The sequence below is a fragment of the Oncorhynchus kisutch genome, linkage group LG7, assembly GCF_002021735.2.
Source record: "Oncorhynchus kisutch isolate 150728-3 linkage group LG7, Okis_V2, whole genome shotgun sequence".
Taxonomy (NCBI): domain Eukaryota; kingdom Metazoa; phylum Chordata; class Actinopteri; order Salmoniformes; family Salmonidae; genus Oncorhynchus; species Oncorhynchus kisutch.
Window position 1 is genome coordinate 56,885,760 of NC_034180.2, and position 17,702 is coordinate 56,903,461.

At 28.7% G+C, this 17,702-nt stretch overlaps 1 protein-coding gene across 2 annotated transcripts in view; it reads left to right on the plus strand.

Moving 5' to 3' along the window:
- cfd (complement factor D (adipsin)) overlaps positions 1-13,747 on the plus strand; it is a 36,615-nt gene extending 22,868 nt beyond the window's left edge. Inside the window, exons 5-6 of one of the 2 annotated variants that reach the window (XM_031829411.1) lie at positions 13,116-13,272; positions 13,472-13,747. In XM_031829411.1, the coding sequence (XP_031685271.1) occupies positions 13,116-13,265 (150 nt within the window). In that variant the 3' untranslated portion in view covers positions 13,266-13,272; positions 13,472-13,747. Of the gene's footprint in view, positions 1-13,115 lie in introns of both variants that reach the window. The other variant, XM_031829412.1, reaches the window with a different exon arrangement.
- The last annotated feature ends 3,955 nt before the right edge of the window (positions 13,748-17,702 follow it).

Genomic DNA, 17,702 nt, shown 5'->3' on the forward strand with positions numbered 1-17,702 from the left:
CTATTTACATTAATATGTCTACATCTATTTACATTAACATGTCTACATCTATTTACATTAATATGTCTACATCTATTTATATAATATGTCTACATCTATGTACAATTAATATGTCTACATCTATTTATATTAATATGTCTACATCTATTTACATTTAACATGTCTACATCTATTTACATTAATATGTCTACATCTATTTACATTAACATGTCTACATCTATTTACATTAATATGTCTACATCTATTTACATTAATATGTCTACATCTATTTATATTAATATGTCTACATCTATGTACATTAACATGTCTACATCTATTTACATTAATATGTCTACATCTATTTACATTAACATGTCTACATCTATTTACATTAATATGTCTACATCTATTTACATTATATGTCTACATCTATTTACATTAATATGTCTACATCTATTACATTAACATGTCTACATCTATTTACATTAATATGTCTACATCTATTTACATTAACATGTCTACATCTATGTACATTAACATGTCTACATCTATTTACATTAACATGTCTACATCTATTACATTAATATGGTCTACATCTATTTACATTAATATGTCTACATCTATTTACATTAATATGTCTACATCTATTTATATTAATATGTCTACATCTATGTACATTAACATGTCTACATCTATTTACATTAATATGTCTACATCTATTTACATTAATATGTCTACATCTATTTATATTAATATGTCTACATTATTTACATTAATATGTCTACATCTATTTACATTAATATGTCTACATCTATTTATATTAATATGTCTACATCTATTTACATTAATATGTCTACACTATTATATTAATATGTCTAACATCTATGTACATTAACATGTCTACATCTATTTACATTAATATGTCTACATCTTCTATTTACATTAACATGTCTACATCTATTTACATTAACATGTCTACATCTATTTACATTAATATGTCTACATCTATTATATTAATATGTCTACATCTATTTACATTAACATGTCTACATCTATGTACATTAACATGTCTACATCTATTTACATTAACATGTCTACATCTATTTACATTAATATGTCTACATCTATTTATATTAATATGTCTACATCTATTTACATTAACATGTCTACATCTATTTACATTAACATGTCTACATCTATTTACATTAACCATGTCTACATATTTACATTAATATGTCTACATCTATTTACATTAATATGTCTACATCTATTTACATTAACATGTCTACATCTATTTACATTAATATGTCTACATCTATTTACATTAATATGTCTACATCTATTTACATTAACATGTCTACATCTATTTACATTAAACATGTCTACATCTATGTACATTAACATGTCTACATCTATTTACATTAATATGTCTACTTCTATTTACATTAATATGTTCTACATCTATTTACATTAACATGTTTACATCTATTTACATTAATATGTCTACATCTATTACATTAACATGTCTACATCTATTACATTAACATGTCTACATCTATTTACATTAACATGTCTACATCTATGTACATTAATATGTCTACATCTATTTACATTAATATGTCTACATCTTCTATTTACATTAATATGTCTACATCTATTTACATTAACATGTCTACATCTATGTACATTAATATGTCTACATCTATTTACATTAATATGTCTACATCATCTATTTACATTAACATGTCTACATCTATTTACATTAACATGTCTACATCTATTTACATTAACATGTCTACATCTATTTACATTAATATGTCTACATCTATTTACATTAACATGTCTACATCTATTTACATTAACATGTCTACATCTATTTACATTAACATGTCTACATCTATTTACATTAATATGTCTACATCTTCTATGTACATTAATATGTCTACATCTATTTACATTAATATGTCTACATCTTCTATGTACATTAATATGTCTACATCTTCTATGTACATTAATATGTCTACATCTATTTACATTAATATGTCTACATCTTCTATGTACATTAATATGTCTACATCTTCTATGTACATTAATATGTCTACATCTATTTACATTAATATGTCTACATCTATTTACATTAATATGTCTACATCTATTTACATTAACATGTCTACATCTATTTACATTAACATGTCTACATCTATTTACATTAATATGTCTACATCTATTTACATTAACATGTCTACATCTATGTACATTAATATGTCTACATCTATTTACATTAATATGTCTACATCTATGTACATTAATATGTCTACATCTATTTACATTAATATGTCTACATCTATTTACATTAATATGTCTACATCTATTTATATTAATATGTCTACATCTTCTATTTACATGAATATGTCTACTTCTATTTACATTAACATGTCTACATCTATTTACATTAACATGTCTACATCTATTTACATTAATATGTCTACATCTATGTACATTAATATGTCTACATCTATTTACATTAATATGTCTACATCTATGTACATTAATATGTCTACATCTATTTAACATTAATATGTCTACATCTATTTACATTAACATGTCTACATCTATTTACATTAACATGTCTACATCTATTTACATTAATATGTCTACATCTATTACATTAATATGTCTACATCTTTCTATTTACATTAATATGTCTACATCTATTTACATTAATATGGCTACATCTTCTATGTACATTAATATGTCTACATCTATTTACATTAATATGTCTACATCTATTTACATTAATATGTCTACATCTTCTATGTACATTAATATGTCTACATCTATTTACATTAATATGTCTACATCTATTTATATTAATATGTCTACATCTATGTACATTAATATGTCTACATCTATTATATTAATATGTCTACATCTATTTACATTAACATGTCTACATCTATTTACATTAATATGTCTACATCTATTTACATTAAACATGTCTACATCTATTTACATTAATATGTCTACATCTATTTACATAATATGTCTACATCTATTTATATTAATATGTCTACATCTATGTACATTAACATGTCTACATCTATTTACATTTAATATGTCTACATCTATTTACATTAACATGTCTACATCTATTTACATTAATATGTCTACATCTATTTACATTAATATGTCTACATCTATTACATTAATATGTCTACATCTATTTACATTAACATGTCTACATCTATTTACATTAATATGTCTACATCTATTTACATTAACATGTCTACATCTATGTACATTAACATGTCTACATCTATTTACATTAACATGTCTACATCTATTTACATTAATATGTCTACATCTATTTACATTAATATGTCTACATCTATTTACATTAATATGTCTACATCTATTTATATTAATATGTCTACATCTATGTACATTAACATGTCTACATCTATTTACATTAATATGTCTACATCTATTACATTAATATGTCTACATTCTATTTATATTAATATGTCTACATCTATTTACATTAATATGTCTACATCTATTACATTAATATGTCTACATCTATTTATATTAATATGTCTACATCTATTTACATTAATATGTCTAACATCTATTTATATTAATATGTCTACATCTATGTACATTAACATGTCTACATCTATTTACATTAATATGTCTACATCTTCTATTTACATTAACATGTCTACATCTATTTACATTAACATGTCTACATCTATTTACATAATATGTCTACATCTATTTATATTAATATGTCTACATCTATTTACATTAACATGTCTACATCTATGTACATTAACATGTCTACATCTATTTACATTAACATGTCTACATCTATTTACATTAATATGTCTACATCTATTTATATTAATATGTCTACATCTATTTACATTAACATGTCTACATCTATTTACATTAACATGTCTACATCTATTTACATTAATATGTCTACATCTATTTACATTAACATGTCTACATCTATTTACATTAACATGTCTACATCTTCTATGTACATTAATATGTCTACATCTTCTATGTACATTAATATGTCTACATCTATTTACATTAATATGTCTACATCTATTTACATTAACATGTCTACATCTATTTACATTAATATGTCTACATCTATTTACATTAACATGAATATGTCTACATCTATTTACATTAACATGTCTACATCTATTTACATTAACATGTCTACATCTATGTACATTAATATGTCTACATCTATTTACATTAATATGTCTACATCTATGTACATTAATATGTCTACATCTATTTATATTAATATGTCTACATCTATTTACATTAACATGTCTACATCTATTTACATTAACATGTCTACATCTATGTACATTAATATGTCTACATCTATTTACATTAACATGTCTACATCTATTTACATTAATATGTCTACATCTATTTACATTAACATGTCTACATCTATTTACATTAATATGTCTACATCTATTTACATTAATATGTCTACATCTATTTACATTAATATGTCTACATCTATTTACATTAACATGTCTACATCTATTTACATTAATATGTCTACATCTATTTACATTAATATGTCTACATCTATTTACATTAATATGTCTACATCTATTTACATTAATATGTCTACATCTATTTACATTAACATGTCTACATCTATTTACATTAATATGTCTACATCTATTTACATTAATATGTCTACATCTATTTACATTAATATGTCTACATCTATTTACATTAACATGTCTTACATCTATTTACATTAATATGTCTACATCTATTTACATTAATATGTCTACATCTATTTACATTAACATGTCTACATCTATTTACATTAATATGTCTACATCTATTTACATTAATATGTCTACATCTATTTACATTAACATGTCTACATCTATTTACATTAACATGTCTACATCTATGTACATTAACATGTCTACATCTATTTACATTAATATGTCTACTTCTATTTACATTAATATGTCTACATCTATTTACATTAACATGTTTACATCTATTTACATTAACATGTCTACATCTATTTACATTAATATGTCTACATCTATTTACATTAACATGTCTACATCTATTACATTAACATGTCTACATCTATTTACATTAATATGTCTACATCTTCTATGTACATTAATATGTCTACATCTATTAACATTAACATGTCTACATCTATTTACATTAACATGTCTACATCTATTTACATTAACATGTCTACATCTATGTACATTAATATGTCTACATCTATTTACATTAATATGTCTACATCTTCTATTTACATTAATATGTCTACATCTATTTACATTAACATGTCTACATCTATGTACATTAATATGTCTACATCTATTTACATTAATATGTCTACATCATCTATTTACATTAACATGTCTACATCTATTTACATTAACATGTCTACATCTATTTACATTAACATGTCTACATCTATTTACATTAATATGTCTACATCTATTTACATTAACATGTCTACATCTATTTACATTAACATGTCTACATCTATTTACATTAACATGTCTACATCTATTACATTAATATGTCTACATCTATTTACATTAACATGTCTACATCTATTTACATTAACATGTCTACATCTATTTACATTAATATGTCTACATCTATTTACATTAAATGTCTACATCTATGTACATTAATATGTCTACATCTATTTACATTAATATGTCTACATCTATGTACATTAATATGTCTACATCTATTTACATTAATATGTCTACATCTATTTACATTAACATGTCTACATCTATTTACATTAACATGTCTACATCTATGTACATTAATATGTCTACATCTATTTACATTAACATGTCTACATCTATTTACATTAACATGTCTACATCTATTTACATTAATATGTCTACATCTATTTACATTAACATGAATATGTCTACATCTATTTACATTAACATGTCTACATCTATTACATTAACATGTCTACATCTATGTACATTAATATGTCTACATCTATTTACATTAACATGTCTACATCTATTTACATTAACATGTCTACATCTATGTACATTAATATGTCTACATCTATTTACATTAACATGTCTACATTTCTATGTACATTAATATGTCTACATCTATTTTACATTAACATGTCTACATCTATTTACATTAACATGTCTTACATCTATTTACATTAATATGTCTACATCTATTTACATTAACATGAATATGTCTACATCTATTTACATTAACATGTCTACATCTATTTACATTAACATGTCTACATCTATGTACATTAATATGTCTACATCTATTTACATTAACATGTCTACATCTATTTACATTAACATGTCTACATCTATGTACATTAATATGTCTACATCTATTTACATTAACATGTCTACATCTATTTACATTAACATGTCTACATCTATTTACATTAATATGTCTACATCTATGTACATTAACATGTCTACATCTATTTACATTAATATGTCTACATCTATTTACATTAACATGTCTACATCTATGTACATTAACATGTCTACATCTATTTACATTAAATGTCTACATCTATTTACATTAATATGTCTACATCTATTTACATTAATATGTCTACACTTCTATGGTTACATTAATATGTCTTACATCTATTTACATTAATATGTCTACATCTATTTACATTAATATGTCTACATTCTATTTACATTAACATGTCTACATCTATTTACATTAATATGTTACATCTATTACATTAATATGTCTACATAATTACATATACTGTCTACATGCTATTTACATTATATGTCTACATCTATTTACATAATGTCTACATCTATTTACATTTAATTAATATGTCTTACATCTATTACATTAACATGTCTACATCTAGTTACCATTAATATGTCTACATCTATTTACATTAATATGTCTACATCTATGTACATTAATATGTCTACATCTATTTACATAAACATGTCTACATCTATTACATTAATATGTCTACATCTATTTACATTAACATGTCTACATCTATTTACATTAACATGTCTACATCTATTTACATTAAACATGTCTACATCTATTTACATTAACATGTCTACATCTATTTACATTAACATGTCTACATCTATTTACATTACATGTCTACATCTATTTTACATTAATATGTCTACATCTATTTACATAACATGTCTACATCTATTTACATTAATATGTCTACATCTATTTACATTAATATTCTACATCTATTTACATTAATATGGTCTACATCTCTATGTACATTAATATGTTCTACATCCTATTTACATTAATATGTCTACATCTAGTTATAGTTAATATGTCTACATCTATTTATATTAATATGTCTACATCTATTTACATTAATATGTCTACATCTATTTATATTAATATGTCTACATCTATTTACATTAATATGTCTACATCTATTTATATTAACATGTCTACATCTATTTACATTAACATGTCTACATCTTCTATTTACATTAATATGTCTACATCTATTTACATTAATATGTCTACATCTATTTACATTAATATGTCTACATCTATTTACATTAATATGTCTACATCTTCTATGTACATTAATATGTCTACATCTATGTACATTAATATGTCTACATCTATTTATATTAATATGTCTACATCTATTTACATTAACATGTCTACATCTATTTATATTAATATGTCTACATCTATTTACATTAATATGTCTACATCTTCTATGTACATTAATATGTCTACATCTATGTACATTAATATGTCTACATCTATTTATATTAATATGTCTACATCTATTTACATTAATATGTCTACATCTATTTACATTAATATGTCTACATCTATTTACATTAATATGTCTACATCTTCTATGTACATTAATATGTCTACATCTATGTACATTAATATGTCTACATCTATTTATATTAATATGTCTACATCTATTTACATTAACATGTCTACATCTATTTATATTAATATGTCTACATCTATTTACATTAACATGTCTACATCTATTTACATTAACATGTCTACATCTATTTACATTAATATGTCTACATCTATTTACATTAACATGTCTACATCTATTTACATTAACATGTCTACATCTATGTACATTAACATGTCTACATCTATTTACATTAATATGTCTACTTCTATTTACATTAATATGTCTACATCTATTTACATTAACATGTTTACATCTATTTACATTAACATGTCTACATCTATTTACATTAATATGTCTACATCTATTTACATTAACATGTCTACATCTATTTACATTAACATGTCTACATCTATTTACATTAATATGTCTACATCTTCTATGTACATTAATATGTCTACATCTATTAACATTAACATGTCTACATCTATTTACATTAACATGTCTACATCTATTTACATTAACATGTCTACATCTATGTACATTAATATGTCTACATCTATTTACATTAATATGTCTACATCTTCTATTTACATTAATATGTCTACATCTATTTACATTAACATGTCTACATCTATGTACATTAATATGTCTACATCTATTTTACATTAATATTCTACATCATCTATTTACATTAACATGTCTACATCTATTTACATTAACATGTCTACATCTATTTACATTAACATGTCTACATCTATTTACATTAATATGTCTACATCTATTTACATTAACATGTCTACATCTATTTACATTAACATGTCTACATCTATTTACATTAACATGTCTACATCTATTTACATTAATATGTCTACATCTATTTACATTAACATGTCTACATCTATTTACATTAACATGTCTACATCTATTTACATTAATATGTCTACATCTATTTACATTAACATGTCTACATCTATGTACATTAATATGTCTACATCTATTTACATTAATATGTCTACATCTATGTACATTAATATGTCTACATCTATTTTACATTAATATGTCTACATCTATTTACATTAACATGTCTACATCTATTTACATTAACATGTCTACATCTATGTACATTAATATGTCTACATCTATTTACATTAACATGTCTACATCTATTTACATTAACATGTCTACATCTATTTACATTAATATGTCTACATCTATTTACATTAACATTAATATGTCTACATCTATTTAACATTAACATGTCTACATCTATTTACATTAACATGTCTACATCTATGTACATTAATATGTCTACATCTATTTACATTAACATGTCTACATCTATTTACATTAACATGTCTACATCTATGTACATTAATATGTCTACATCTATTTACATTAACATGTCTACATCTATGTACATTAATATGTCTACATCTATTTACATTAACATGTCTACATCTATTACATTAACATGTCTACATCTATTTACATTAATATGTCTACATCTATTTACATTAACATGAATATGTCTACATCTATTTACATTAACATGTCTACATCTATTTACATTAACATGTCTACATCTATGTACATTAATATGTCTACATCTATTACATTAACATGTCCTACATCTATTTACATTAACATGTCTACATCTATGTACATTAACATGTCTACATCTATTTACATTAACATGTCTACATCTATTTACATTAATATGTCTACATCTATGTACATTAACATGTCTACATCTATTACATTAATATGTCTACATCTATTTACATTAACATGTCTACATCTATGTACATTAACATGTCTACATCTATTTACATTAACATGTCTACATCTATTTACATTAATATGTCTACATCTATTTACATGAATATGTCTACATCTCTATGTACATTAATATGTCTACATCTATTTACATTAATATGTCTACATCTATTTACATTAATATGTCTACATCTATTTACATTAACATGTCTACATCTATTTACATTAACATGTCTACATCTATGTACATTAATATGTCTACATCTATTTACATTAATATGTCTACATCTATTTACATTAATATGTCTACATCTATTTACATTAATATGTCTACATCTATTTACATTACATGTCTACATCTATGTACATTAATATGTCTACATCTATTTACATTAATATGTCTACATCTATTTACATAATATGTCTACATCTATTTACATTAATATGTCTACATCTATTTACATTAACATGTCTACATCTATTTACATTAATATGTCTACATCTATTTACATTAATATGTCTACATCTATGTACATTAATATGTCTACATCTATTTACATTAACATGTCTACATCTATTACATTAATATGTCTACATCTATTTACATTAACATGTCTACATCTATTTACATTAACATGTCTACATCTATTTACATTAACATGTCTACATCTATTTACATTAACATGTCTACATCTATTTACATTAACATGTCTACATCTATTTACATTAACATGTCTACATCTATTTACATTAATATGTCTACATCTATTTACATTAACATGTCTACATCTATTTACATTAATATGTCTACATCTATTTACATTAATATGTCTACATCTATTTACATTAATATGTCTACATCTTCTATGTACATTAATATGTCTACATCTATTTACATTAATATGTCTACATCTATTTATATTAATATGTCTACATCTATTTATATTAATATGTCTACATCTATTTACATTAATATGTCTACATCTATTTATATTAATATGTCTACATCTATTTACATTAATATGTCTACATCTATTTATATTAACATGTCTACATCTATTTACATTAACATGTCTACATCTTCTATTTACATTAATATGTCTACATCTATTTACATTAATATGTCTACATCTATTTACATTAATATGTCTACATCTATTTACATTAATATGTCTACATCTTCTATGTACATTAATATGTCTACATCTATGTACATTAATATGTCTACATCTATTTATATTAATATGTCTACATCTATTTACATTAACATGTCTACATCTATTTATATTAATATGTCTACATCTATTTACATTAATATGTCTACATCTATTTACATTAATATGTCTACATCTTCTATGTACATTAATATGTCTACATCTATGTACATTAATATGTCTACATCTATTTATATTAATATGTCTACATCTATTTACATTAATATGTCTACATCTATTTACATTAATATGTCTACATCTATTTACATTAATATGTCTACATCTTCTATGTACATTAATATGTCTACATCTATGTACATTAATATGTCTACATCTATTTATATTAATATGTCTACATCTATTTACATTAATATGTCTACATCTATTTACATTAATATGTCTACATCTATTTACATTAACATGTCTACATCTATTTATATTAATATGTCTACATCTATTTACATTAACATGTCTACATCTATTTACATTAACATGTCTACATCTATTTATATTAATATGTCTACATCTATTTACATTAATATGTCTACATCTATTTACATTAACATGTCTACATCTATTTATATTAATATGTCTACATCTATTTACATTAACATGTCTACATCTATTTACATTAATATGTCTACATCTATTTACATTAATATGTCTACATCTTCTATGTACATTAATATGTCTACATCTATGTACATTAATATGTCTACATCTATTTATATTAATATGTCTACATCTATTTACATTAACATGTCTACATCTATTTATATTAATATGTCTACATCTATTTACATTAACATGTCTACATCTATTTACATTAACATGTCTACATCTATTTATATTAATATGTCTACATCTATTTACATTAATATGTCTACATCTATTTACATTAATATGTCTACATCTTCTATGTACATTAATATGTCTACATCTATTTACATTAATATGTCTACATCTATTTATATTAATATGTCTACATCTATTTACATTAATATGTCTACATCTATTTACATTAACATGTCTACATCTATTTACATGAATATGTCTACATCTATTTACATTAACATGTCTACATCTATTTACATTAACATGTCTACATCTATTTACATTAATATGTCTACATCTATTTACATTAACATGTCTACATCTATGTACATTAATATGTCTACATCTATTTACATTAATATGTCTACATCTATTTATATTAATATGTCTACATCTATTTACATTAACATGTCTACATCTATTTACATTAATATGTCTACATCTATTTACATTAACATGTCTACATCTATTTACATTAATATGTCTACATCTATTTACATTAACATGTCTACATCTATTTACATTAATATGTCTACATCTATGTACATTAACATGTCTACATCTATTTACATTAATATGTCTACATCTATTTACATTAACATGTCTACATCTATTTACATTAACATGTCTACATCTATGTACATTAACATGTCTACATCTATTTACATTAATATGTCTACATCTATTTACATTAATATGTCTACATCTTCTATTTACATGAATATGTCTACATTTTACATGAACATTAATATCTCTACATCTTCGCAATTACATTAATGAGTGTAAATCTTCCATTTAAAGTAATTTGAATAAGTATTCCATTTAAATTAGAATAATTACTCAATTTACCTAATATGTCTAGATCTTCTATTTAAATTAATTTAAATAAATACTCCATTTACATAATATGTCTAGATCTACCATTTAAATAATTTGAATAAAAATCCCATTTACATAATATGTCTAGATCTCCCATTAAAATAATTTGAATACATCCTCCGTTTATATTAATATGTCTACATCCTCTATTTAAATAAATATGTCTAAATCTTCCATTGATAAATTCCTGATGATGTATAGATAGACAGAAATAACCAATATCCCTCAACATTTTCTACTTTCATTTATAATTGGCTCATTCATTCCCCCTCCTCTCCCCTGTAACTATTTCTCAGGTCAATGCTGTAAATGAGAATGTGTTCTAAGTGGACGTAAGTCGTAAAATATGGGTTCAATTAAATATATATGTAATGACAGAAATAACCTTTAGATGTCTGAGGAACCTTCATATTAAATGTGTGTGTGTGTGTGTGTATGTGTGTGTTTGTGTGTGTGTGTGTGTGTGTGTGATCCTGCAGGGTGATTCTGGAGGTCCTCTCCTGTATAATGGTGTAGCAGTTGGGATCACTTCAAATGGAGGGAAGAAGTGTGGATCCAGCAAGAAGCCTGGTTTATACACAACCATCTCCCACTACAGCCAGTGGATAGACAAGACCATGACTCAATAGAAGCCTGGTTTATACACCCCCATCTCCCACTACAGCCAGTGGATAGACAAGACCATGACTCAATAGAAGCCTGGTTTATGCACCACCATCTCCCACTACAGCCAGTGGGATAGACAAGACCACGACTCAATAGAAGCCTGGTTTATGCACCACCATCTCCCACTACAGCCAGTGGATAGACAAGACCATGACTCAATAGAAGCCTGGTTTATGCACCCCCATCTCCCACTACAGACAGTGGATAGACAAGACCAATAGAAGAATGTTGTGTCCCAAATATATTCCATATGTAGCGCACTAATGTTGACAAGCCCTCATAGGACCATGGCTTAGTAACATAGTAAAACAATATTAATTATATTATACCACTTTATGAAACATATAATCATTCCTTATGTAAAAAATGTTTTGGGCAAATATACTGTGAAAAGTTCAAACATTTTGTGACATGTGCAAGCAGAATTAAAACCATGCATACATTATGTTTTTGTTTAGTTTTTTTATTTCACCTTTATTTAACCAGGTAGGCTAGTTGAGAACACCTTTATTTAACCAGGTAGGCTAGTTGAGAACACCTTTATTTAACCAGGTAGGCTAGTTGAGAACACCTTTATTTAACCAGGTAGGCTAGTTGAGAACACCTTTATTTAACCAGGTAGGCTAGTTGATTACAAGTTCGCATTTACAACTGCGACCTGGCCAAGATGAAGCATAGCAATTTGACACATACAACAACAGAGTTACACATGGAATAAACAAAACATAGTCAATAATACAGTAGAACAAAAGAAAACAAAAAGTCTATATACAGTGAGTGCAAATGAGGTAAGATAAGGGAGTTAAGGCAACAAATAGGCCATGGTGGAGAAGTAATTACAATATAGCAATTAAACACTAGAATGGTAGATGTGCAGAAGATGAATGTGCAAGTAGAAATACTGGGGTGCAAAAGAGCAAGATAAGTAAGTAAATACAGTATGGGGATGAGGTAGGTAGATAGATGGGCAGTTTACAGATGGGCTATGTACAGGTGCAGTGATCTGTGAGCTGCTCTGACAACTGGTGCTTAAAGCTAGTCAGGGAGATATGAGTCTCCAGCTTCAGAGATTTTTGCAGTTCGTTCCAGTCATTGGCAGCAGAGAACTGGAAGGAAAGATGACCAAAAGAGGAATTGACTTTTGGGGGTGACCAGTGAGATATACCTGCTGGAGCGTGTGCTACGAGTGGGTGCTGTTATGGTGACCAGTGAGCTGAGATAAGGTGGAGCTTTACCTAGCAGAGACTTGTAGATAACCTGTAGCCAGTGGATTTGGCGACAAGTATGAAGCGAGGGCCAACCGGGGTAGGGTAGACTAGTGGTTAGAGCGTTGGACTAGTAACCGAAAGGTTGCAAGGTCGAATCCCCGAGCTGACAAGGTACAAATCTGTCGTTCTGCCCCTGAACAGGCAGTTAACCCACTGTTCCTAGGCCATCATTGAAAATAAGAATTTGTTCTTAACTGACTTGCCTAGTTAAATAAAGGTAAAATAATTATATATTTTTAAACAATGAGAACGTACAGGTTGCAATGGTGGGTAGTGTATGGGGCTTTGCTGACAAAACGGATGGCACTCTGAGACTGCATCCAGTTTGTTGAGTAGAGTGTTGGAGGCTATTTTATAGATGACATCACCGAAGTCGAGGATCGGTAGGATGGTCAATTTTACGAGGGTATGTTTGTCAGCATGGGGGAAGGATGCTTTGATGCGATATAGGAAGCCAATTCTAGATGTAATTTTGGATTGGAGATGCTTAATGTGAGTCTGGAAGGAGAGTTTACAGTCTAACCAGACACCTAGGTATTTGTAGTTGTCCACATATTTTAAGTCAGAGCCGTCCAGAGTAGTGATGCTGGACGGGCGGGCAGGTGCGGGCAGTGGTCGGTTGAATAGCATTTATTTAGTTTTACTTGCATTTAAGAGCAGTTGGATGCCACGGAAGGAGAGATTTATGGCATTGAAGCTCGTCTGGAGGTTAGTTAACACAGTGTCCAAAGAGGGGCCAGAAGTATACAGAATGGTGTCGTCTGCGTAGAGGTGGATAATAGAATCACCAGCAGCAAGAGCAACATCATTGATGAATACAGAGAAGAGAGTCGTCCCGAAGATTGAACCCTGTGGCACCCCCATAGAGACTGCCAGAGGTCCGGACAACAGGCCCTCCGATTTGACACAATGAACTCTATCAGAGAAGTAGTTGGTAAACCAGGCGAGACAGTCATTTGAGAAACCAAGGCTGTCGAGTCTGCCAATAAGAATGTGGTGATTGACAGAGTCGAAAGCCTCGGCCAGGTCGATGAATACGGCTGCACAGTAATGTCTCTTACCGATGGCGGTTATGATGTCCTTTAGGAACTTGAGGTTGGCTGAGGTGCACCCATGACCAGCTCTGAAACCAGATTGCATAGCGGAGAAGGTACAGTGGGATTCGAAATGGTCGATAATCTGTTTGTTAACTTGGCTTTCGAAGACCTTAGAAAGACAGGGTAGGATAGATATAGGTCTGTAGCAGTTTGGGTCTAGATTGTCTCCCCCTTTGAAGAGTTTACAGTCTAACCAGACTGTGGGATTCTCAGACAATATGAAAAAAAGGTTAAACAGGCTAGTAATAGGGTTGCAACAATTTTGGCAGATAATTTTAGAAAGAGAGGGTCCAGATTGTTTAGCCCGGCTGATTTGTAGGGGTCCAGCTTTGCAATCTTTGGGATTCTCAGACAATACGAAAAAAAGGTTAAACAGGCTAGTAATAGGGTTGCAACAATTTTGGCAGATAATTTTAGAAAGAGAGGGTCCAGATTGTTTAGCCCGGCTGATTTGTAGGGGTCCAGATTTTGCAGCTCTTTCAGAACATCAGCTATCTGGATTTGGGTAAAGGAGAAACGGTGGGGGCTTTGGCGGGTTGCTGTGGAGGGTGCCGGGCAGTTGACCGGGGTATGGGTAGCCATGTGGAAAGCATTGGCCAGCCGTAGAGAATTGCTTGTTGAAATTCTCAATTATAGTGGATTTATCGGTGGTGACAGTGTTTCCTAGCCTCAGAGCAGTGGGCAGCAGGGAGGAGGTGCTCTTATTCTCCATGGACTTTACAGTGTCCCAGAAGGAGGTGCTCTTATTCTCCATGGACTTTACAGTGTCCCAGAAGGAGGTGCTCTAATTCTCCATGGACTTTACAGTGTCCCAGAAGGAGGTGCTCTTATTCTCCATGGACTTTACAGTGTCCCAGAAGGAGGTGCTCTTATTCTCCATGGACTTTACAGTGTCCCAGAAGGAGGTGCTCTTATTCTCCATGGACTTTACAGTGTCCCAGAAGGAGGTGCTCTTATTCTCCATGGACTTTACAGTGTCCCAGAAGGAGGTGCTCTTATTCTCCATGGACTTTACAGTGTCCCAGAAGGAGGTGCTCTTATTCTCCATGGACTTTACAGTGTCCCAGAACGTTTTGAGTTAGTATTACAGGATGCACATTTCTGTTTGAAAAGCTAGCCTTAGCTTTCCTAACTGCCTGTGTATAATGGTTCCTAACTTCCCTGAAAAGTTGCATATCACGGGGGCTATTCGATGCTAATGCAGAATCCCACAGGATGTTTTTGTGCTGGTCAAGGGCAGACAGGTCTGGAGTGAACTAAGGACTATATCTATTCCTAGGTTAAATTTTTTTTTATTGGCCATGGTTATTTTAGATGGTGAGGAAGGCACTTTTAAAGAATAGTCAGGCATCATCTACTTACGGGATGAGGTCAATGTCATTCCAGGATACCCCGGCCAGGTCGATTAGAAAGGCCTGCTCGCAGAAGTGTTTTAGGGAGCACTTGACGGTGATCAGGGGTGGTTATTTGACAGCAGACCCATTACGGATGCAGGCAATGAGGCAGTGATCGCTGAGATCTTGATTGAAAAACAGCAGAGGTGTATTTGGAGGGCGAGTTAGTTAGGATGACATCTATGAGGGTGACTGTGTTTACAGATTGGGAGTTGTACCTGGTTTTATTGATAATCATTGATAATTTGTGTGAGATTGAGGGCATCAAGCTTGGATTGTAGGATGGCCGGGGTGTTAACTAAGCATGTCCCAGTTTAGGTCACCCAGTAGCATGAGCTCAGAAGATAGATGGGGGGCAATCAATTCACATATGGTATCGAGGGCACAGCTGGGGGCAGAGGGGGGTCTATAGGAAGCAGCAACAGTGAGAGACTTGTTTCTGGAAAGGTGCATTTTTAGAAGTAGAAGCTCGAATTGTTTGTCAACAGACTTGGATAGTAATACAGAACTCTGCAGGCTATTTTTGCAGTAGATTGCAACACCGCCCCCTTTGGCCGTTCTATCTTGGCGGACAATGTTAAAGTTAGCGATGGAAATTTCAGGGTTTTTGGTGGTTTTCCTAAGCCAGGATTCAGACACGG